Here is a 25,383-nt window from a genome sequence, read left to right as displayed (position 1 = left end):
AAACCTAATTAAATTGGATCCCCTTAAAACATAAGTTCATGTGGTCTGAGAGAAAGGTATCCAAAAACTGACCCCTTTTAACCAAGGAGACGAGTAAATGAAGAAGGGGATCCAATTTGTCCACCTCATCTGGGAAGTTAATTTAACAATTAACCTGGGGTACTCTAGCCAGAACTGTAACAAATGAGTGTGGGTTCTGGATGTAACATTTCAGACATTACTAAGGAACAGCACAAAAATGATCGAGGAAATGCCAAGAAGGATCTGTGGGGGAGCACCTGGGGAAACCGCATGGGAGAAAAGCCATTATTAGAGTGTTAGATTAGATTAGATTACCTACAGTGTGGAAACAGGCCCTTCGGCCCAACAAGTCCACACCACCCCTTGAAGCATCCCACCCAGGCCCATCCCCCTATGACCCACACACCCCTGAACAATACAGGCAATTTAGCATGGGTGATCCACCTAGCCAGCACATCTTTCGAGCGTGGGAGGAAACCAGAGCACCCGGAGGAAACCCTCACAGACACGGGGAGAATATGCAAACTCCACACAGACAGTTACCCGAGGCTAGAATCGAACCCCAGTCCCTGGTGCTGTGAGGCTGCAGTGCTAACCACTGAGCCACCATGTCGCCCCAAAAAAAATGGAACCAAGAAAGGGTGGTCTCACCTAGCTGGATAATGGACAAAGAGTCATTAGGTGAAAGATTGTAAGATCAACTGTGTCAATGGCTGGCAATGACACCAGAAAGCTTGAGGTCTGTGCCGCAATCACTTGTGTCTTTGATTCACTGTCGTGACATTTGGGAAAGCCAGAATGAAGATCAAATGTGGGAGTGAAATAAGAACATTTAGAATCTGATATGTTCAAGGAAACGACAGTCAATTCATACCACCTCAAGAATTTCATTATCAAACTTGCCACTTGTGGAATCAAATTTGCATCCCCTCTTAAGGGTTAACCTATATCTTTTATAAATGATAGTAAATTATATCTGTACTTTTCATGCAGTTTTTTAAAAAAGCTAGGTTCAAAATAATAACCTCTTACCCCCAATCGAATGTGTGATCAGTGATTTTGAAAAATATTCTTAAGTACCAGAGCTGCACAATCGAATCTACACATTCATTCTGAAAATGGCCCCATTCAGCAAAACGTATTGTGTTCTCCAGCCTTATATGTTCATTTTAGCATGGGCCACAATACCTTCAACTGCACAATTAACAATTTTATTTGAAAGATAACTATCTTTACAGCACAAACCACCAGATGGAATCAAAGGACAGCTGGTTCAAGCTCCAAATTTTGCATTAACATTTTGCATATCATGCAAACCTTTAGCATTTAAATATGTAGATATATTTATTGGTATACATCAATCCTTACATAAATATAATCAAAACAAGTTATGTACATATTCTTCAATACTTTTTGCAGCATTGATGGCCTACAGCGTAAGATGCTAATTAGCCTTACTGAGGTCCGCATCTCTGGGATAAATGTAGACCAACTGCTTATGTCTTAACTTGTACTGCAGTTTAATAAAATCCTTGAATGTTTTAGCTATTGGCCCGTGAGCAATATTAAAACTACAGCTGGAGGGATAAACACCTTTAAAAGAACATTTGTTTACTTAATGCACTTTTATAAAAAAAAGTTCCGCGAAAGCACACAAACCATTACATTGTTTTATTAAATCAAACTTTGTGCAGTGCATAGTGTGATTAAGACTTAATGTCATAAAAAAGTTTTATATTGGAAAAATAACGGAACACGTAAAACGTTGGTCCAAGTGAAATGTCCGATGGCTTCATGCAACTATAATGGCGACGCTACAGCGAATTTAAACTGCGCAATCAATGTTGGCACAGTGCCAGTGTGATCATCTCCCGAAGTGGAACTACGAACAATAGTATTTACTACTCGAAAATTGAAATATTTATTACCAATATGATCAATAGAAACAAGTTTTTTTTAAAAATAAAAACCCTTTTGACGATTATTAAGCGGGCGGAAAAAGGCGCGCAAGAGACTCCGAGGCCTACAAACTGAAAATGTTAAGAAGTGGCTACTTAACAAGGAAAATCATGGAAGACATGCTTTTTTTTGAAATAATAAAAAATGTGGGCTAGTCATTATTTCAGCTGTTTTTTTTAAAAAAGAAAAATTGGCTTGAAACCGAATTTAAACAAAAACCTTAATCCCGCCCACAGGTGCGGCACTTTCGGACTTTTTTTCCCCGAACAAAGAAATCAGATCATGTAGTTTTTCGTCAACTTTAGATGGACTACCGAATAAAGGAAGGAAAGAAAATATTTTGTCCCTTGAAGAGGAAGAGCATTTCCAACTATGTATTGCGCGAGAAGAAAAGCCAGGAGACTGAAGGATAATCAAAATAATAACCGGGCACTGGGACATTGAAAGGCGATTATCTTTCCTTTTTGTAAAGAAAAAATCCGGAATCGCAGTCGAATTAGCGAACAACAATCTATTTAAGATTTAAGTGAGGAGTGCGGAGAAATGATCAACATCATAGTAGTTCATATAGAAAAATCCATTTCTTCAAAAAAATCGTTTTAGCAAGAAAAAACCCTCAAATGAAACAGATGGAAATGAGTCAGAGACCATCAGAAGGGAAGAGAGAAAATATAAGTCTGAAAATAAAACCAAAGATCGACCTCCAATCCCGCCCATCGCCATGAACGGGAGGAGCGCAGCAAACAGCTCCTTAGGTTTTTTTTCCTCTTCGGCGTCGGGTTTAAGGTTTATTTTGTTTTAAGCCGCCGAGGGACAGCATCTGCTCGGTAACACTAGCAATCCGCAGATTTGTGCTTTTTTTAAAAAAAAGGATCTGTAACGGAGCGCTGAGAAACACACAAAGGCGGCGCCGACTGTCGAGTCTGGCTTCATCCATCTTTGGTCGGAATTTTTTTTTGTTCTCTCCGGTCTTCAGCCGTCTTTGAGGCGACGAAGGTGGAGAGAGGGAAAAAAAACATCTACTGGGAGAATCTAGGATCGCCGCTTTGAAAAATAACCCCGTGAGGTCAATTTACCAAATGGTGCAACTAACAGCCGTCCGTGACTCCAGACAAAACCGCTTAGAAAGCAGGGAAAAAAAAGGGAGGGATCTCGGACGATTATTTCTCTCCCTCGCTCCGATCTTTTTTTGTTTTTTAAAAAAAGACTGGTTGTGATCACGGGGGCGGAAAAAAATATATTTTCGAACGGCTTTCTCTGTACAATGACTCATTTAGTTTGGGGACAGGGTGGAGATGAAAGGGAAAGGGGGTGGGGTGAGGGGTTTGGGAGAGAACGAAAACGGGCGGGGGGGGGGAAAGGAGTATATTTTGTATAAAGAAGTGGGCCACTGGAATAGCTTTTTTTTCTTTTGATGGTGCTGTTGTCGTTGTTGGGTGATTATTTTTTCCGCTCGGCTTGCTGCTGCTGTTCCTAAAGGCGGGGAGGTGATTTTTTTTCCAAAAAAATTATTTTCCCTTAGACCCTATTTTTTTTCTTTCTTCCCCCCACCTCCCCGAAGGAGTTGTTTTTTTTCCTTGAAAATTTTATCACAAAATTATAATACACTGAAGGAACTCACCGTCATGAAGCGTGCCTTGTCAACGGGGTTTCCTCGCCATCAAATCAGGGGCGAGATGACCAAGAACAAAAAAAATCCAACTCCACACACATTGAAAAGTAAGAGCTGTTCAGAGCATTTTCCTGTAAGGAAAAAAACACGTTTTTTTAATGTAGAAAACATTATACGTTTGTCTTTATTATTTTTAAAAATCGCCTTTTTACTTTTTAAAAAAAAAATCGACAACCCACTTTCAGTTTTGTTTGAACATGTTTGTTTCATGCGCCCTCTTTTTGCTCCTGAGGGGGGGAGGAGGGGAGTGGGAAATGTTTGAAAACTTATTTTTCTGTAAGTGCGAGGATCATTGTTTTTGACTCCTTTATATTTACATCACAAACCAGAAAAAGGGGGTTGAAAACGATATTTGTTTCGTCGAAAAACTGCGGGAGTATTTTGATTGGGAGAAAAAGCTTGGCAGTACCCTTTCTTCCATATCCCCAACTCTCCGAGGCAACAGAAGAAAAATTCCAATTTGTGTTTTATTGAGATTTGATTGAATTGTGTTCTTCCTGGGTCCCAGGATCACATGACCCCATCGATTTAGAATGGTAAATACGAGGCGATTTTGAAGGATTTTAGAAGTCGAGATTATACTTGTATATGATGTAGACATATCTCTTTTATTGTGTTTTCTTTCAAAAGCAAAAGCGATATCTCCTGGACATTGGGAGGAAAAGTGAACCGAGATATTTCATCAGGGGTCACCCCCACCCCGCGCGAAGCGCTGCGCGTGGGCCGGGGTCCTTGCCCTGAACAAACAGACGCGCGCCCTGCAACCGCCCATCGTAGTCCATTGGCCACCGGCGGAGGCTCCACCCCCTTCCTCGGATGCGCCCATTGGCTGTTGTTGAGTCCCCTGTCATTGGAATGGGAGGGAGAGACGCAGCTGATGTGGGCAACTTGACTTTACCCATTTTGACTTATTTACATTTTATACTTCGGCAACTTTTTTCAAAAATTTTTTGAGGAAAGAAGAAAAGTTAAGAGATCTGTGATAACGATCTTCTTTTTCACCTTTATTTCCATGCCTACACAACAGGAATTTCTGAGTAGGTTTTCGCAAATTTGGTTTCAACTTTGAGTTGTTGATCGAACATTTGCAAATGCTGGACTCTTCTCTGTAGCAGTGGTATACGATCGAACGCCCCAGTGGGGGAGTTTAAAAACATTTTGTCCTTTCTGTAATTCTTTTTGAGTATTTACGAAAAAAATCTCCCGTTTTGATCGTAGTTGAACTTGTCGTTTGCAAAAATCGCCCTCACAAGGACATGCTCATGTTCATGTCGTACTTAGCACGAGCTAAAATTTGATGCGATTCGTTTCTGAATAGTGGGGCTGAATTCCACTTTGATAGCTTGGTCTGGCCAATGCTGTAACTTAAGACTGTACAAAAATGTAGGACTAATTCAACGACGTTATTTTATTTTGTTCAAACATACGGAAAGACCAACTTTTTCAACAGTCTGTGAGTGTTATGATTTTCTTTTCTGTTGAAAGACTAAATTTTTTTAGCTTTAGTGACTGGAGTGGAATTTTTTTTATTAGTAAATAAAAAGTTGATCATGCATTGTACTGCGTTGATTGTAAGAATCTTTTTAAAGCACCTCTGACAAGCGAAATTAAGTCAAATTCAATAACTACTTCATACGGTTGTAAGCTCTTTCAACTAGTCAATTTCCTTTGTTGTTCTATCTATGTGCGAATACCTGTGTATGAAGTAACCACGTATTACAAGAGGACAGGTATTCTGTTGCATATGTTTGCTGGTTCTAAAAGTACCCGTATTTGTTTTAATGCATGTAAATATTACGTATTAAGGTAATCTATGATCTGCTATTTCACAATTTGCTCAATGTAGAAAATAGGAAAGCATTTTGATAGCATAGCCTTTCTCGTTGTCAGTGTTTTATATAATCTACCGCTGCCTGCACAGGAACTTCTCGAAAATTATCATACTTGCACCATTTCCGGGACAGCACAGAAAAATACAATGGCCTTTGTTTCGATTATAGTGGCCCTATAACTTGCATGGTTTGACTTTTTAATTAAGGATAACCTGGGTAAATTACAAATGTAAAAATGCGATTGTTTCCATTGATTGGGTCTAACAAATGATTTCAAGCACATTAGTTGCGAAGTAATCATCATAACATGAAACTATGTGGAAGAGTTTGTGCTTGGAATGAAACCTGTTTTACTGGAAAAAGTAATTCAAATTTATGGTAAGCCTTAATTCAGTTAGAAAGAAGTATATAGTAATAATCATTCTAATCTATTCCTGATAACAAAAAGCAAAACTGGATAAGGATGTGAAAAATTTGACCTGCATTTGAATATCTCCCTGACGTTAGCTGCACAATATCTCCACTATTCTATGCTTGGCTGTCTACCAAACAATAATCAAGTAAGCGAGTATCTGTTGGTACTGTAAGATCTGCTTGAAAAGATATAACACAGAACATGCTCAGAGCCCTTGTGTTTGACTCTGAATTCTTAGAATGATTTGGTAAAGTTTTCTGCCCCTCTATTCCAACTAAGAAAGTAATAATAGAGCTGCATAACTACTGGAGAAAAGATGCCTACCTCTGTTAAGCTAAGTCTGTTGATAATTATTATTGGCTCCTAGGGATTTTGGAACCACGCTTTGGCTGAGTTAGCAAGATCTTTAATACTGAGTAGCTTTGGAGAGCTGTACTTTGGATGCAGCTGTATTCTGTCACTTGGCTGGCTCGAGGAATACCGCAGTGTTACTGGGATTTCACTGAGGCTACCATCCCAGAGGAGCAACAGCAGAGAAAAGCATAGCAGCTCAGATCTGCTGAAGTTCAAAAAGGGTGATAGAAGTGTCTCCTACAAATTTAGCTCCACATTGCCCTGCTCCAGGTTAACTGCATAGTCTCCTATTTCCTCAGAAATCCTTACATTTTCAAATATATCATTGTCTTGTCTCTGCAACATGCTACCCCTCTGTATCCCAATACATACAGTACCTTCTTTCTAAGTGTTCTACTGTGCAACCATACCCCAACTAACCATTTGCTCCTTGTATCTATATTTGGCAGAGTCCTTACTGATTGCCAACTTTCTGGTCTCCTCAATTCTTATGTCTCCAACTCTTCTTTTAATCACCAGACCTGAAACCTGTCTGATTTTGTAAGCAGGGTGGGACTTATCTGGCTGAATCCATTCATATTTATACATAAACAGAATATAATTTGTAAAGGCTCCCTTCTTGCTCTCACACCACCGTCTCTTCTAAAATTCTATCCTTAGCCATCTCCTTTTACCTACATACTACCCTTAAGTGACGTTTTCTAGTAATCTTGATCAAATGGCCCAGAAAAATGGCAGATCAATCTGGATAAATGTGAGGTATTGTATTTTGGTACAACAAACCAGAGTAGGGCTTACACAATTAATGGTTGAGCTTTGGGTAATGTTGTAGAACAGAGACACCTTGGCACGCAGGTACATGATTTGAAGTCACATGGACAGGGTCGTTTAAAAAAGCATTTGGCATGCTTGTGTTCGTTGCTCAGTCCTTTGAGTATAGGGGTTGGGAAGTCATGTTGAGGTTGTACAAGACATTGGTGGGGCAACTTCTGGAACATTGTGTCTGGTTCTAGTTGCCCAGTTATGGGAAGGATATTATCAAGCTGAAGCGGGTTCAGAAGACAATTACCAGGATGTCGCTGGGTATGGAAGGTTTGAGTCATAAAGAAAGGCTGGATAGGCTGGGATTCTTCCACTGGAGCATTGGAAGTTGAGAGGCAACCTAATAGAATTTATAAAATAATGAGAGGTATAGATAGAGTTAATAGTAGTTGTCTTTTTTCTAGGATGGGGGATTTTAAGACTAGGAGGCACATTTTTAAGGTGAGAGGAGAAAGATTTAAAAAAGACATAGGAGGCAAATTGTTTCCACGAAGGGTGGTTCATGTGTGGAATAAACTTGCAGAGGAAGTGGTGGATGCAGGTACAATTACATTTAAAAGACATTTAGATGGATACATGAATAGAAAACGTCTGGAAGAATATGGGCCAGGAGCAGGCTGGTGGGACTAGTTTAGTTTGAGATTATGTTTGGCATAGACTGGTTGCATCAAAGGGTTTGTTTCAGTGCTGTATGATTCTGTAACAGTGCATTACTTTTCACATGGTCATGGACAACACCCAGCTCTATCTAATTACAACCTCTTAACTCCAAAGGTGTTGAATTATCAAATTGGTTGTGTTACCAGTGGATGAGCAGAGATTTCCTCCAACTGGACTTTGGGGAAGCCCAAAACCTATGTTTTTGCTCACTGCCACAGATTCCATCCCTAGCTGCCAACTCCATCCTTCCCCAGCAACTGTGTTAGATTAAGTCAGACTGATCACAACCCTCTTGTCATATTTGATCCCAAGGTGAGTCAATCACATATGTACGACATCACCAAGTTTGACTAAATCAAACTTAATAACATCACCCGGGTCCACCCTTACCTCAGCACATCTGCTGAAACCATCATCTATGGCTTTATTATATCTGCACTTAACTAATCCAACACACTTTTGACAAATCTCCCATATTCTATAGTCTCTAGAGACTGACCTACATTGGCTGTTGGTGAAGCAATACCTTGAAATGCCAGTATTTTTAAAGTCCCGCCATGGTCTTGTACCTCAGTAACTCTGTAATCCTATGTATCCACACAATCATCTAAGATATCTGCACTTGTCCAATTCTAGTCTATTGCACACACCCCTGCCATTTAAATTTTTACGCTATTGGTGGCTTTGTCTGTGGTTCCTTAGACTCTAAGCTCTGGAATTCCCTCCCTCGACCCCTGTGCCTCCTAGCTCTATAAACCTTTAACACTTCCTTGAAATCTGCCTCTTTAACTAATCTTTTGGCTATCTGTCTGTCACTTTATACACCTGTGTTCAATTTTGCTTCATAATCACTCTATTTATTAAAGGCATTAAATAAATACAAGTTGTTGTGGTGTCCAAACCTCTACAGACAGCAAACAGAAAATACCACCTGCATCAAAAGCACAGCAACACACATGATGACTGGAGCATCATGACTAAGTACTTTCCTTGTCCTCACCTTAGTATTGCATAGAGATCAAAGCATTAAAAAAACCCTTCAGCCCATTGGAAGTCTGTGCTGTCAAAAACAACCACCTAACTGTTCTAATCTGATTTTTCCAGCACTTAGCCCATAGTACTGTGTGTCTCGGCATCGCAAATGTACATCTAAATACTTCAATATTATGACAGTTTTTGCGCCTACCACCCTTACAGGTAGTGAGTTCCAGATTCCCACTATCCTCTGATTGAAAAGAAAATTTCCTCACGTCTCCTTTACACCTTAAATTGATGCCCTTTGGTAACTGATCCCTCCACTAAGGGGAAAAGTTTATTCCCATCTCGTCATCTCCTTTCCACCTACCTCCTCCTCTATCCATCTTCGGTCCACCTCCCCCTCTCTCCCTATTTATTTCAGAATCCTCTCCCCATCCCCCTCTTCTGATGAACGGTCTAGGCCCGAAACGGCAGCTTTTGTGCTCCTAAGCTGCTGCTTGGCCTGCTGTGTTCATCCAGCTCCACACTTTGTTATCTCTGATTCTCCACCATCTGCAGTTCCCATTATCTCTGATCGCAATTTTAACCCCACTGTGAAGCCTCTTCCAGGATGCCTAACCTGAAGAAGTTACCCTCCTCAGTCCGGACCAACCTCAGGGGATCTCTCTCCCACTGTAACTCTCTTGTCGTCTCCTCTCCACCTATCTTCTCCTCTGTCTATCTTCAGTCCGCCTCCCCCTCTCTCCCTATTTATTTCAGAATCCTCTCCCCATCCCCCTTTTCTAATGAAGGGTCTAGGCCCAAAACGTCAGCTTTTGTGCTCCTAAGATGCTGCTTGGCCTGCTGTGTTCATCCAGCTCCACACTTTGTTATCTCAGATTCTCCAGCATTTGCAGTTCCCATTATCTCTATTCCCAACTATCCTGTCCTTGTCCATCATACTTTTATACAGCTCCAGCATGTCCTCCCTCAGTTTCCTCTGCTCTAAGGAAAACAGTCCAAATGTATCCAGTCTCTCTTCATACCTGAAATTCTCCAGCCCAGGCAACATCCTGTTAATCTTCTCTACACCCTGTCCAATACAATAACACAAGCCCCCCCCCCACCCCCCCATGTAGTACCACAATTGCACACAATACTATAGTTATGGCCTAACTGAAATTTTAGACAATTGCAATGAAACAAATAAGGTTTTCAATTTCAGCAAAAAATCATAACAAATATCTTCCCCCTATTAACCAGTTTGAACTTTAGGAAAAAGATACCCTAGAAGAGGTGGCATACATATCAAGTTATAATCATTTTCTAAAATTTGTTCGCCTAACTTTAAGTGTGTGTCTAATTCTGCGCACCACATCTTAGAAAGGATGTCAAACCCTTATGGGGAAATTGGATAGTGAAAGAATGATAATAAGATGAAAGACTTCAGTTATGTGGAGAGATGAAAGACACTGATATTGTTCTCCTTACAACAGAAATACTAAAAATTTGATTATGCGTTTTTTTTTGTGTTTGAAAGTCAGTAAGCAGAAACTGTGTCCAATAGCAAAACAGGCAATAACTAGAGAATATTGTTAGTCACTTGCAAAAGGAAATAGAGGCAATATGAATATAACACATTCTCTGTGCAGTGAATATCTGTCATCTGGAATTCATTGTCTGAAGGTTTCAGCAAGCTGATTCAATAAAAACTTTCAAAAGCGAATTGGATAAATAATCGAAGGAGAAAAAATTGCAATGCTTGGAGGAAAGAGTAATAATGTGGAAAGGTAAGTCTAAATGGATTGCTCTGTCAAAGAGCTGACAGACATAATTGGCTGAATGACCTATATCAATCTATGTTTCTGTATTGAAATTATTGAAATCATCGTATTGTAAACAAAATACCCCTCACCTCTTTTCAGGCTCTCTGAATGAGCAGCGGGACTCGTTGCTATTCTGCTGCCTTTTGTCAATTACATTGAATATTGTTTTTATTTAAATAACATTCTAATGACCTCTGAACATCCCAATTGAACCTATCTATACCACACTATCAAGCAGTGTGTTCCAGACCCTAATTATTTGCTATGATTTTTTCTCATATTTGCCTCTTTTGAAAATAATCTACATCTCTCTCTATATTTTTTTCAAAAAGTAGTTTTTGTTCACAATCCTTTTATGATGGAACAGTTTCTCCCTATCCACTTTGTCTGGTCCCCTTATGATTTTGAGAACTTTTATCAAATCTCTGCTTACTGTTCACCTCTCCAAGGAAATCAGTTCCAACTTCTCCAGTATTTCCCCCTTATTGACATGTGTTACCCTTGGACCATTCTTATAAATTTCTTCCACAGTCTTTCCAATGCATTCACATCCTTCCTATAGTATGTCACTCAGAACTCCACGCAGTACTCCAGCTGAGGTCTCACTATTGCATTACAAAAGTTCAGTATAACCTCTTTGCTCTTATACTCTTATGACCTTAATACTAAAGTCCAGGATATTGTATTTATTAACTGCTCCCTCTTCCTGTCCCACCATCTTCAGTGACTTATGTACATATACACCCAGGCACTTTTCCTGCAGACCCTCCAGAGAAGCACCCTTTATTTTATACTGCATCTCCTTGTTCTTTATACTGAAATTGATCACTTCACACTTCACCGCATTTAACATCATTTGCAATATTTCTGTCCATTCCACCACCTTGCAGTTTTACACCGTCATCCTCACAGTTGACAATGCTTCCAAATTTCACATCATCTACAGACTTTGAAATTGTCCCCAGCACACCAAGATCTAGATCGTTAACAGGCAAAATAGAAATTTATTGTCATGTGTACTCTTACGTGAAAAATACAGTGAAAAGATTTATAAACCAGCACACCATAGTACCTATATTAACGACAGACATCATATATAATAACCAAAAAAATTAAGACAAAGTTTGTCAGCTCGGTTAACAGCACCTGGGCTTGGGAAAGCCAATCAAGGAACAATGGAATACCCTGAAGATACAGCTGGGACAAGACTGCCATTCCAAACAAAAACAACACACCAGCATGAGACCACTGGGCCACACCAGAAGCCTCTGCCAAAAAAGACCTCCACGCTGGGCTGCTGGAAGCCGCTTCATCGCTGGGCCAAGAGAAACCTCCTGTTCCCAGTCTGACGGTCTTCCAGATGCTGCAGCCAATCAGCCATGTCCTTTTTGCTGATTCTTCCACTCCTTCAGATGCCCAGGCCGATATTTGGACCTGCAGCCCCAGTCCAGTCTGACAGTCTGAGCCAGAAGATTCAGCCCTCACTTGATGGAAGACACCGTGAGGTGGAGCCGTGTCTGGCTCTCCCTGGTGCTGCTGTCGCTGCAGCCGGAGTCTTTGTCCTTCACCCGTCACTTTCCAGGCTTTAAAGAAAAGAAACAAAGGAAAAAAGAAAGAGCAAAAATGAAAATAAGGGAAACTAAGAGAAAGAAAGCTAATGGGAGTGTACAAGCCCTGGGCTCAGCAGCCTACTTCACCGCCATCTTGGTTCAGGAAACACAAAATTCCCAACACCGACCCCTGGGGAACTCCATTACAAACCTTCCAGCCTGAAAATATCCATTAACCGTTACTATTCCTTTCCAATCCCTCAGCCTAACGCTAATTTTAATTCACATTCCGACTGTTTATTTCATGCCCGGTAACTTTTCTCACAACTCTGTTATTTGGCACTACCCTGAAAGCCTTTTGGAAGAATGTATACAGCATATCAACTGTGTCACCTTCATCAACTTTCTCTCTGTTACCAGTTTACAAAAGCTCAGCAATTAGTTAAACATGATTTTCCTTAAGAAAACTGAGCTGGCTGTTTCTGTTCACACGTTTCCATGTGACTATTAATTCTATCCTAAATAATCATTTCAATCACTTTCCTCACTACTGAATTTAAACTGATTGGTCTTTAATTGCTGGGATTATCTTTAAAACTTTTTCTGATTAACAATATTACACATAAAGTTGTCCAGCCCTCTGGCATCACTCCTGACTCTAGGGAACATGGAAAGATTGTTGCTATTGCCTCTGTAATTTCCCTTCTCACTTCATTCAATATCCATAGATGCAGCTCAACTGGAAAATTCCTGGCAGATTGGGAGGTGGCAGATGTAACCAGGTTATTTTACATAGAAGGGAGAAAGCAAGGAATTACAGACCAGTTAGCCTAAAACCAGTGTTAGGGAAAATGCTGGAATGTATGTGATAATGGGACACTTAAAAAAAATTGGAATTACGCAAAGTCAATATGGTTTTATAGAATAGAAGTGTAGTTTTTTAGGATATAACCATATAAGAATTGATGTCAAGAGAATTAGTAGATGTATTTAGATTTTCTGACAGCTTTTGATAAAGTCCTCCTAAGAGACTAGTGCACAAAATCAAAACACATAATTAGTGATAATACATTGGCATGGATTGAGGACGTGTTAACAGACAGAAAACAGAGAGTAGGAATGAATAAGTTTAGGTTAGGATAGGAAGGCAGTATCAAGTGGGGTATGCAAGGGCCAATGCTTGGGCCTCAACTATTCATGCTATATAAGATTTGGATGAGGTAAACAAGTATAATATTTCCAAGCTTCCTGTAGATGACTCAAAACTAGTGAGATATTTGAGTGGAGGAAAGTGTAAAGAGTCTTCAAGGTGATTTAGACAAATTGACTTTGTGTATAAACAAACGTATATGCAGTATAATGTGAATCAGTGTGAAGCTGCTACTTCAATAGGAAAAATAGAACATCAGAGTATTATTTAAATGGTAGCAGATTGGAAAAGGTTGCGATACAAAAGTACTTGGTGTCCTTGTATATGAAAGCAGGTGTGCAAGTGCTGCAAGCAATTAAGAAAGCAAATGTTACATTGGCCTTCATTGCAAAAGGGTTTGATTACAGGGGGAGAAAATGTCTTACTGCAGCTCTAGCAGGCCGTGGTAAGATCACATCTGGGGTATTATGTGCAGTTTGGATCTCCTTATCTAAGAAAGGATGTAACTGCCATAGCAGGACCAGCAGATCCTGGCAAGTTTGTCATACAAGAAGACAACTAGGGATCTATTCATTGGAGTTTAGATGATTGAGTGGGGATCAAATTGAAACATATAAAATTTTGGTAGAGCTGCCCAGACCGAATGCAAGGGATCCGGAGCCAGGGGTCATGGCCTGAGGATAGTGTTGGTCATTTTAAATGGAGATGAGGAAAGATTTCTTCAGTCAAATGGTGGTGAGCCTGTGGAATTCTCTCTTACAGAAGGTTGTAAATGCTAAGTCACTGAATATAGTTTAGAAATAAATAGATTTTGAGAGGATAATGGGGGAGACAGAAAGAGGGAGAATGGTGTTGAAATGGAGGATTAGCCATAATCATGTTGAATGGCAAAGAAGGCTTAATGGGGAAAATGGATTATTCCTGCTCCTGATTTCTTTGTTTCTATTTTCTAATCTATCCAAACTATCTCCCTTCTTACCACATTAAGGTCAGCTGTCCCTCTGTTGGCTCTGCGAGTGGTGTCCTGGCATGACGGCTTTGTCCTGGTGTTAAGGTCTTGTCGGCAGTCCAGTTTAATCTCTGGTGAATTCTTCCGGCCCAGTATTCCAACAGCCCAGTGGGGGTTCTTCATCCAGGTTGGCGGTCTCTTCCTGGCTGCATTTTCTTTGGCAGATGCTTTCAGCCTGGTGTTCTGATGGCCCAGTGTGGTGTTTCTCATCCAGGATGGCGGTCTTGTCCCAGCAACAGTTTTCTTCATAGGATGCTTTCGGCCCAGTTTTTCCAGAGGCCCAGTGTGTAGGTTTTGTATGAACGTTTGATGGTCTTATTCTGGCTGTGTGTTTCGTCTTTTGATCGGCTTCCTCTGAAACCAGAAGCCATTAAATTGACTGTGATGAACCTTTGTCTTAAATTTACTTCCAACTGTTACTTATGAAATTACTTATGTCTTCTGACATTAATACAGGCACCAAGGTGATTTATAACACTTTTCATTGTATTTTTCTTATATAAGTACACATGACAATAAATTCTAAAATGCCCTTTTCCACCATCACCGTTAAATCTTCTGATACAACGATTACTATTGTTTAAATGTTCCCCTTACTAATGCTTGATCTACTTGCCCATCTCATTCCTAAGAACCAGAGTCTCGCAATGGCTCCAAACCTGTTGGACTGGACATGTACTGCTATTGAAATTTCTCATGAACACTATCTAAGAAGACTTGCTCCACGCTGTTCTTTGCATAGCCAATGTCTCAGACTGCAATTCAAAAAATTAAAGTCCATTGTCTTTCTAGCCATCCACTTATCTACCTTACCTTCCTATTTCTGTACTCACTTGTGCATGGCAGAGACCAATCTAGAGAAATTTACTTTTGAGATCCTGCTTACTAAGTTTCGACCAAGATCGCTAAATTCTATCTGCAAGACCACATTGTCCTTCCTACCAATTACTTTGATACCAACATGGTCCAAAACCTCTAGCTTTTCACCTTCTCCCAGAAAAATATTCCACAACCAATCTATGATATCCTTGACCTTGATGCCAGGGAAGCAACATACTATTCTAGATAACAAAATGTGGAGCTGGAATGAACACAGCAGGCCAAGCAGCACCTTAGGAGCACAAAAGCTGACGTTTCGGGCCTAAACCCTTCATCAAAAAAGGGGGATGGGGAGAGGATTCTGAAATAAATAGGGAGAAAGTGGGAGGTGGACCAAAGATGGATACAGAAGAAGATATATGGAGAGGAGAGTATAGGTGGGAAGGTAGGGAGGAGAGAGGTCATTCCGGGGAGGACGGACAGGTCAAGGGGGCGGGATGAGGTAAGCAGGTAGGAAATGGAGGTGCGGCTTGAGGTGGGAGGAGGGGATAGGTGAGAGGAAGAACAGGTTAGGCAGGCAGGGACGAGCTGGACTGGTTTTGGGATGCAGTGGCGGGAGGGGAGATTTTGAAGCACTGCAGGAGGCCCAGTATGGACATGTCATCTCAGGAATGGAAGGGGGAGTTGAAATGGTTCGCGACTGGGAGGTGCAGTTGTTTATTGCGAACCAAGCGCAGGTGTTCTGCAAAGAGGTCCCCAAGCCTCCGCTTGGTTTCCCCAATGTAGAGGAAGCCACAACGGATGCAGTATACCACATTGGCAGAAGTGCAGGTGAACATCTGCTTGATGTGGAAAGTCATCTTCGGGCCTGGGATTGGGGGTGAGGGAGGAGGTGTGGGGGCAAGTATAGCACTTCCTGCGGTTGCAGGGTAAAGTGCCGGGTGTGGTGGGGTTGGAGGGGAGTATGGAGCGGACAAGGAAGTCCCGGAGAGAGTGGTCTCTCCAAAAGGCAGACAAGGGTGGGGATGGAAAAATGTCATTAGTGGTGGGGTCAGATTGTAGATGGCGGAAGTGTCGGAGGATGATGCGTTGTATCCGGAGGTTGGTGGGGTGGAATGTGAGGACTAGGGGGATTCTCTTTGGGCGGTTATTGCGGGGGCGGGGTGTGAAGGATGAGTTGCGGGTAATGCTGGCGACATGGTCGAGGGCTTTTTCGACCACTGCGGGGTGGAAGTTGCGGTCCTTGAAGAACGAGGACATCTGGGATGTATGGGAGTGGAATGCCTCATCCTGGGAGCAGATGTGGCGGAGGAAAAGGAATTGGGAATAGAGGATGGAATTTTTGCAGGAAGGTGGGTGGGAGGAGGGGTATTCTAGGTATTTGTGGGAGTCGGTGGGCTTGAAATGGACATCGGTTTCTAGGTGGTTGCCTGAGATGGAGACAGAGAGGTCGAGGAAGGTGAGGGATGTGTTGGAGATGGTCCAGGTGAACTTGAGGTTGGGGTGGAAGGTTTTGGTGAAGTGGATGAACTGTTCGAGCTCCTCTTGGGAGCACAAGGCGGCGCCGATAGTCATCAATGTAACGGAGGAAGAGGTGGGGTTTAGGGCCAGTGTAGGTGCAGAAGAGGGACTGTTCCATGTAACCTACAAAGAGGCAGGCATAGCTTGGGCCCATGTGGGTACCCATGGCCACCCCCTTTGTCTGTAGGAAGTGGGAGGAGTCAAAAGAGAAGTTGTTGAGGGTGAGGACGAGTTCGGCTAGGCGGATGAGGGTGTCATTGGAGGGGGACTGGTCGGGTCTGTGGGAGGAAGGAGGGCCTTTATGCCATCTGCATGGGGAATGCAGGTGTATAGGGACTGGACGTCCATGGTGAAAATGAGGTGTTGGGGCCCGGGGAATTGGAAATTCTGGAGGAGGTGGAGGGTGTGGGTGGTTTCACGGACATAGATCTACAACTACAGATATACCTATCCATTCCCCTGATTAATCTCCTTTCACTAATGCACTCTCCCTCATCTTCCTTCCCTCCTATACAGCTGGGCCCTATGGTACCAAGTTTTTACTGTGCATCTCTGAGGGACCATTACTCTTATCAGTGTTTAGTGTGGAAAATCAATTGGTAAGCAAGACCTTAAGGGATTCTGTACTACCTGCCTGGCTGTCTTTGACTGCCTGGTGGTCACCCATTCCCTTTCTAGCTGCATGCCCTCATTTGTCTTGTGACTACCTCTCTAAATATGATATCCACAGTTACATGCCTCATAATAAACCAGTGACTCCAGCCAGATCAGATGCCTAAACATGGGCATCAAGATTGTGCAGCTAGTGTCACTTGTTATATGTGCTTGATTAGCTCACATGAAATGCCCGTTAACTCCCTACAAGCCACTGGACGAGCATTCCACATTGACTGAGTTGTCCTGCCATACTTTAATTTTACTTCTGTACTATTTATTATAACCATTTTTCATGAAATAAGTTGATTTTTTAAAAAAATTAATAATTCTGAACTTTGAGAAATAGTTGCCATCATCAACAATTCATAAAGGAACATATACTCCACACACAGCAACCTTAACTTCATACATTAAAACTTACTTAAAAAACTTCTTTCTCCCATGTACCAAATTCCAACTTTGAATCAAGTTTCTTTCTCACCCCAATCGAGTCTAGTCTGACAGTGCAGCCCTTACTGCCCGTGCTGCTTCAGTTTTGTTTATGGCCTCAGTTCTAAGACCGGTAGGCACCACAGGGCACGGAATGTATTTTAAACACTGATAATATTATCATTTGTTTGTTATTTGTATTTTGTTGCTCCTGTAATATGTTTATTATTTCTCATAGATTGCAAGGTATACATAGTACAGAAATGGACCATTCAACCCAACCATTTTATACTGGTACTTAAGCTCCTTTAGAGTCAACTGGCATCTTTTCTGATCTAAACTTACCATTATAACCATCTATTCCCTTTGCCCTCATAGGCTTGTCTAGTTTCCTGTTAAATACACCTACAGTGGAAGCAGAATCAAATAAGACATTCAAAAAGGCACTGGGAAATTTTATTTGGATTGAAATAATGTGTACAGTTCTGGAGAAAAATCCGGAGATTGATACTAAGTAAGAATGCTCATTTGAAGAGCTGGTGGATCAAATGGTCTCCTATGCCATAACACCTTTGTGACAGTATTCACCTCAACCACTCCATGTGACAGCAAGTTCTACTTTCTTGCCATGCATTGGATGATGACATTTATTTTGAATTCCTGAATTGGGCCGGTGCCCAACAGCACTTGTTACAAAGTCATGCTCCCTTTTGGTGGAAGTTGAGCAACCAACTGTCATCCCTACTCCTTAAATAAAACAAAAAGTTTTTAAAGTGTCCTTACATTATAAATTCACCACATACATTGGTTTTGTTTTAGCTTTTCTATCCAGAAACTTTTTGATTTTTGCTCTCTCTTATGTCACCCTGTTACATTTCTTCCCTTTGTTCTTCCTTTCCCACACTCTGCCCCCTTTGTTTGCTCAAAACCTATTACACTTTATTACATTTTTATCATTCTATCTCCCATGTGTTCTAAGTCCTACTTGACGATACTTCTCACACCCCACTTCCTCTATGGCCTCTATTTCCATTCTCCCATTTGTTCTTCTCAGCTGTTCAGATGATTCAGCCTTCTAATATCTTCCATTCTCTTCAAAGATTCTTATCCCTAAACGATCGATAGTATTCTCCACCGTGTTTGATTCTTTATTGCAGTTCTGTTCCCAACCAACTCCTCCCTCCTAAAACAAACATAGGTTTTTCCAGCATGGGAAAATGCAACACCCACCCGTCTTCCTCCTTTCTCACACCAAGGTCCAAAGCACTTTTCCCAAAATTAAATTTAATATTCTGCTCACAGTGTGGTCATATATGCAGGTTCACGACTGCTTTATGAACCCCTCCATTTGTGCTGCAGGTGTAAGTGTGAGCTTTCTGTCACTTGACATTATACATCCAAAGTTGCTGGAAAAGCTCAGCAGGTCTGGCAGCATCTGTGAAGGAAAAAAACAGTTAACATTTCGGGTCTGGTGATCCTTCCTCAGAAGAGCATTAACTCTGTTTCTTTTTTCCTCACAAATGCTGCCAGACCTGCTGAGCTTTTCCAGCAACTTTGTTTTTGTTCGTGATTTACAGCATCTGCAATTCTTTTGATTTTTATTTTACATAGAAAAGTATAGCACAGTACAGGCCCTTCGGCCCACGTTGTTGTGCCGTGGAATAATCTCAATCCAAAAATAACTGAACCTAACTTACATTCCCCTCAATTCACTGCTGTCCATGTGCATGTCCAGCAGTCGCTTAAATGTCACTAATGGCTCTACTTCCACGACTACCACTGGCAAAGTATTCCATGCGCTCTCAACTCTCTGGGTGAAGAACCTCCCTCTGACATCTCCTCTATACCTTCCTCCTAACACCTCAAAACTATGCCTCCTGGCAGTCAATCCTGCCCTGGGGAAAAGCTCCATATCCAGCTTGTTTATACCCCTGTCTTTGATCACCAAGGAAGCTTATTGCCATCTCAAGAAACACCAGCTGATTTTTCAGCTCTAAGAGATAATGGGAACTGCAGATGCTGGAGAATTCCAAGATAATAAAATGTGAGGCTGGATGAACACAGCAGGCCAAGCAGCTCCTGAGATGCTGCTTGGCCTGCTGTGTTCATCCAGCCTCACATTTTATTATCATTTTTCAGCTCGGCATTTTACAGTCTTCTGGACCCAACGTCGCGTTCAGCAACACCAGATCTCAACATCTGCTTCCATTTTGTTTCGTGTATTATTTTACAGTTTTGTTTTTGTACTTGCCTATTCTTTCCCTTAGTATTCAGACCACTGCTTTGCTCTACTTTAACTCACAGCTCATGTGGACACATCTTTCCTTAAGTAAAAAAGATAACACGTGTGGAGGTGGATGAAGACAGCAGGCCAGACAACACCAGAGGAGCAGGAATGGTGACGGTTCGGGTTGGGACCTTCCTTATGTTATACCCTTTAGCTTTTCTACCGTGAAATTTTATAGTTTGCTCTCTCGCATGCCATCCTGTAACCTTGCTGCCGTTTTGTTCTGTCTCCCCAGGTCCTTGCTGTTTACATACTCCATGTTTAATATCCACCTTCGCTTAGTTCTGGCAAATAATCATCGCCCTGAAACATTCATTCTCCACAAACTCTGCCTGAGGTCTCCAACTGGTCAGATTTCAGCCTATCAACGACAACACCACACCCTTCGTCCTCTGACCCACAAAACCATCCAATCAGAGCCACCAGCGCCGGAGAACGCGGCCCCGGTTAGGACCAATGAAATGGCTCGGTGCTGAGAGTTCGGTTAGAAACGGTTCAAGATGGCGCTAGTCGGCGAGAGCGAGAACCGGGAGAGCTTAACGGAAGAAATCCCGGAATATGACCGTCGTAAAGAGAAGATGGTGGAGATCCTGCAGCGGAGAGACCAGGAGAGGCAGCAGGGGGTGGAGAGGAGGAAAATGGCCAAAGATGTGACCACGGTGAAGGAGGAAAAGTCCAACTTCTTCACCACGGCGTTTTCGGAGGAGAAGGCAGCGATCGAGGCGCTGCTGGAAAGCTGCGAAGGCACCGACCGAAACGCGTTGAGCGCCCGCTTCGAGGAGATCTCGCAGAAGATGCAGCGGCTGCAGAAGTTTGTCAACGACAGCATGATGTTCTTGTCTGCCTACGAGCTGCGCCAGGCCCAGGACGCGGTGCAGAAGTTGCAGGGGGTCGTGGTGGAGAAGAGGGAGGAGTTTCTGCCCAAGAAGAAATTCGCTTTCAAGTCCCGCAAAAAAGAAGGCGCCGGCCCCAAGCAAACCAAATCCACCGATTCCCCGTCCGACAAGAAACCGACAGACCCCGTCGCGGTCGAGGAAAACCTCTGCGGCTTTTCGGATGCCGACTCCCAGGTGCTGGTCCGGCGCGCAGACGAGATCACCGGCAAGGATGTGTTGTTGACCCGGTTGTCCAACTGCGTGGTGCAGCTCTTGGGTTCGCCCAACACCCTCCACGTCAAGAATGTCATTAATTCGAAAGTGTTGTGCGGACCTGTCTCTACCTCAGTATTCATTGATCAGTCCGTCGGCTGCACCTTTGCCTTCGCTTGTCAGCAGCTGCGAACCCATAATACCAAGAATGCCAATGTATATTTACATGTGACCAGCAGAGCCATCGTCGAGGACTGCAGTGAAGTTTCGTTTGCTCCATTTAACTGGAAGTACGAAGGCATTGAGAAGGATTTTGAGCTGGCGGGTTTAGATAGAACGAAAAACAATTGGAATGTTATAGATGATTTCAACTGGCTTGCGCCTGATCATTCCCCTAACTGGAGTATTTTGGCCGAAGAGTCTCGAATAACAGACTGGGACAAAATCTTAGCGCCATAGATAGTATCATGTGTACCAGCGGTCTTTACTGAGTAACTGCAGGATGTCATGATTTAATTGCACCTGTTCCTGTACTTGAGTTCAAGGAAAACAAATGTTGGTCCTATTTATAGGACAGAATTAATATATGTTAACCCAAGTTTGCGTGATCTATTGTAAAGGATCTTGTCAACATTTTGTCCTTGTCTTGTTTTTCTTAAGTGTTATACTGTTGGAATATAGTTCATAAAGGAGAATTGAAACTAATTTCAGAATGAATAACAGTAATGGATGAAATTCAATAAGTCTTCTGCTATTTGGTGTTTTTGATGATCTTTAACCAGCTTACTTTTGATTTTTATGGAGGGTCAGTATTTATGCAAATCTACAAGAATGAAATTGAATTGCATTAGGTCTCTATGCCTGGTTTTCAAATTTACAATGCATGAGCAACAGGGAAGGTCAGTTATCTGCCTAAAATATTTATGATGTAAATCTGCTTCTGCTGATAGCTTAATAACCACAAACTGGCTAGAACCTGCCATATGCAAACTCTGCCTGTGACAGTCTTTTCAGTTCTACAAACAATGCAATCCATTATATGGAAGCAAAATGGTTGAAGACTGAAATGTATGAAATTTCAATATGAAACTGTTTGATGTTGAGCCACAGTGGGGACAATGATTGGACTACTAAACAGCCTTTGTCCAGAACCAGTCCAATTGTGTTAACTCAGGCCTTTATCTCCAGAGCTGTAGGCAGTATTGTAGTGGCTTGAAATTCATCTTTACTTGAAATTCATCTTTACTTGTTTTTCACTTATTGTTAAATCAATTAAAACAAAATCCAATTTCACTCAAAATAACCCAGTTTGGTATTGGCTTCCAGTTTACCAGGTCTGCTTCATTTTATGTCTTTCTGGATGTGAGTCAGTTTTGAGAGTTTCTACCTACTGCCTTGAAATTGTGGTTGGGCAGGTGTGAAGAGGAATGGAGAATGTTCATTTTCCCCTATAAGATTCTGCCAAGGACCATACTATCGATATAAAACATAAATTATGAAAGCTCACACTGTACTTGAGTATTTTACATACTTCATTCTTGTCCCATTTTTACCAATCTATATTTCATCCTTCATTTTCTTGTGTGCTTTACAAGCCTCTTCCACTTTGAAGAGCTATTCCAAACTCTTAAATGTAGTTTCTTTAAGCCAGTCAAATGGTAAACCTCTACCTGATGGGCCTGACAATCTTTGTTTCCCTATATCAACCCAGAGGAAATGAATTTACTTGTTAGTGGCTCAGAATCAAACAAGAAAGTAAAGTCCAATTAAGTTCAGGGATAAAATAGCATTTTTCATATTCAAGAGCAATCCACAACATTAATAAAGTGATGATCTTTAATAGTTGATGTAACTAAAAATATTTAAAACCTGATTTCCACACATGGCATCCCTTGGAAGATGCTTGCTAGATTTATTTAGACCTTGGAGAAGGCCAGAAGCATTACTGAAGCAGTTTCTTCAAATTTGAACGTTGTTACCTTGTGTAATTATAACTAGTGACTTCAACCAAACCAACCTCAAGAGGGTGCTGCCAAAGTACCACCAACACATCTGCCCCACCAGAGGCCCAAATGTTCTGGACCACTGCTAGACAACCATCAAAGATGCCTCCCGCTCTATTCTCTGCCCACACTTCGAAATCAGATCACAGCACTGTGTTCCTCCTCCCAGTTTACCAGCAAAAGCTGAAACAGGAGGAGCCTTCACAAAAGGAAGTATAATGCTGGTTGGAGACTGTGGAAGACCATAGCCGGACTGATTGGATTCGGTGGACTGGACCATGTAGAAGTACTGAGTGAAAAACCTAAACAAGTACAACACCACCATCACAGATTTCATTAGAAAATGCATGGAGGGCTGTATATCAAAGAAGATAATCTGAGTTAGCAAGAACGGCAGATGCTGGAGTCAATAATCAATACAGTGTGGGACTGGGGAAACACAGCAGGTCAGATAGCACCTGAGGAGCAGGCAAGTTAACGTTTAGAGTCTGAACCCTTCAGGACAATCTGAGTATAACCCCAACCATAAACCTTGGATGAACCAGGAAATCCCCACTCCCTGCTGATGACCAAGCATACAGCATTCAAGTTGGACGATCCAGAACTATACAGGAAATCCAGATATGACCTCTGCAAAGCCATCAGGGAGGCCAAGAAGCAGTACTGGACCAAGTTGGAGGCTCAAACCTATCAAACTGATTCACGCTACCTGTGGCGAAGCCAAAATAACGTTACAGGATACAAAATGAAGCAGAGAAGATAGCGGATAAAGACACATCCCTCCCTGATGTGCTTAATGCTTTCTATGCTCAGTTGGAGCAGAATGCCAGCAGCATGGCTACACCTGCCCTGACAGCCCCAGACATATCTGTGCCCACTGTCATTGCTGCAAATATCAGATCAGTTTTCCTGGGAGTCAACCCAAGGAAAGTGATAGGCCTGGATGGAGTCCTTGGTCAAGCACTCAGATTCTGTGTGAACCAACTGGTGGGGATACTCACTGTCATCTTCAACCTCTCCCTCCTACAAGCTGAAGTCCACACCTGTTTCAAGAAGACCACCATCACCCCGTACCTAAGAAAACACGTGGTGTGTCTTATTGACTAATGCGCAATAGCTCTGACTTCAATAATCATGAAGTACTTTGCGAAGTTGGTCATAGCCCATATCACTTCCTGTCTTCCAGCCTGCCTTGATCCCCTATAAGTAGTCTACTGACATAACAGGTTCACAGCGGACAGCATATCCCTAGCCCTGCATTCATCCCTGGAACATCTGGACAACAAGGACACCTCACTAACTACAGCTCCACCTTCAACACTTATTCCCTCCAGATTGATTTCAAAACTCCAAGTCTTTGGTTTCAGCTCTGCATTAAGCAACTAGTTCCTCAGCCTTTTGACACACAGGCCGCAGTCAGTGAAGATATGTCATTGCACCTTCTCCACAACAACATTGGAACCCCCCAAGGATGCATCCTCAGCCCCCAACTGTACTCCATGTAAATTCACGACTGTGTTGCCAAATTCCAAATGAACCCCATCTACAAGTTCACTGCCGACACCAGGATTGATATCTAACAATGATAAGTCAAAATACAGAAGGGAGATAGAGGGCATGGTGCAATGAGAACAACCTCTCTCTCAATGTTGGCAAAACTAAAGAACTGATCATTGACTTCAGAAAGAAAGAAGGAGAACATGCCCCCACCTACATAAACAGAACGGAGGTGGAGAGTGTCAGGTTTCTGAAAGTGACGATAATGGACGACCTGTCCTGGATTTCCTACATAGATACAATGGTCAAGGCAGCACAATAATGCCTTTTCTTCCTGAGGCACCTCAGGAAATTTAGCATGTCTGGAGGGAGCTTCACTAGCCTCTACATGCACCATTGAAAGCATACTGTCAGGGTGCGTGATGGCCAGGTATGGCAACTGCTCTGCCCAGAATTGTAAGAAACTACAGAGGGTGTGTGCACAGCCCAGACCGTCAAGGAAGTCAGCCATCCATCCACGAACTCAATTTACACAACTCATTACCGTGGAAAGGCTGCCAACATAATCAAAGACACATCCCACTCCAGGAATGATCTCCGACAACCCCTTTCATCAGGCAAAAGATACAGAAACTTGAATACATGAACCAGCAAGTTCAGGAACAGCTTCTTCCCAGCAGTTAATAGACTGACAAATGGACTCTGTAGCCTCAAATAATGCTGATCTTGCGAACGTTGATATCACCTCGCGCACGCCCGATACAATGTTACTTGTATGCCTCTTAGGTTTTCTACAAATGATCTGCCTGTACCACTCATAAACAAAGCTTTTCACTGTACATCAGTACACATGAC

At 42.1% G+C, this 25,383-nt stretch overlaps 2 protein-coding genes across 11 annotated transcripts in view; one reads left to right on the top strand and one right to left on the bottom strand.

The window, feature by feature from the left end:
- The window catches only part of bicral (BICRA like chromatin remodeling complex associated protein), a 66,913-nt gene extending 63,155 nt beyond the window's left edge, over nucleotides 1–3,758 (bottom strand). Inside the window, exon 1 of the mRNA XM_048536791.2 lies at nucleotides 3,602–3,758. The gene's annotated coding sequence lies outside the window, so the exon portion shown is untranslated. The remainder of the gene's footprint in view (nucleotides 1–3,601) is intronic.
- tbcc (tubulin folding cofactor C) lies at nucleotides 1,816–25,383 on the top strand. Of its 10 annotated transcripts, none has more exons than XM_048536801.2 (5): nucleotides 1,816–2,807; nucleotides 3,982–5,105; nucleotides 10,345–10,482; nucleotides 19,958–20,063; nucleotides 20,176–25,383. In XM_048536801.2, the coding sequence occupies exon 5, from the start codon at nucleotides 20,441–20,443 to the stop codon at nucleotides 21,485–21,487; it is 1,047 nt and encodes a 348-aa protein (XP_048392758.1). In that variant the 5' UTR covers nucleotides 1,816–2,807; nucleotides 3,982–5,105; nucleotides 10,345–10,482; nucleotides 19,958–20,063; nucleotides 20,176–20,440; the 3' UTR covers nucleotides 21,488–25,383. The 10 variants fall into 10 exon arrangements, with proteins under 10 accessions (XP_048392758.1, XP_048392757.1, XP_048392759.1 ...); XM_048536800.2 differs by having other exon boundaries at nucleotides 1,816–3,046; XM_048536802.2 differs by lacking the exon at nucleotides 1,816–2,807 and adding an exon at nucleotides 3,313–3,699 and having other exon boundaries at nucleotides 4,283–5,105.

The sequence above is a fragment of the Stegostoma tigrinum genome, chromosome 9 (assembly GCF_030684315.1).
Source record: "Stegostoma tigrinum isolate sSteTig4 chromosome 9, sSteTig4.hap1, whole genome shotgun sequence".
Classification (NCBI taxonomy): Eukaryota; Metazoa; Chordata; class Chondrichthyes; order Orectolobiformes; family Stegostomatidae; genus Stegostoma; species Stegostoma tigrinum.
Note: the sequence above shows the minus strand (reverse complement) of the source record. Positions and strands in the feature narration are given on the sequence as shown.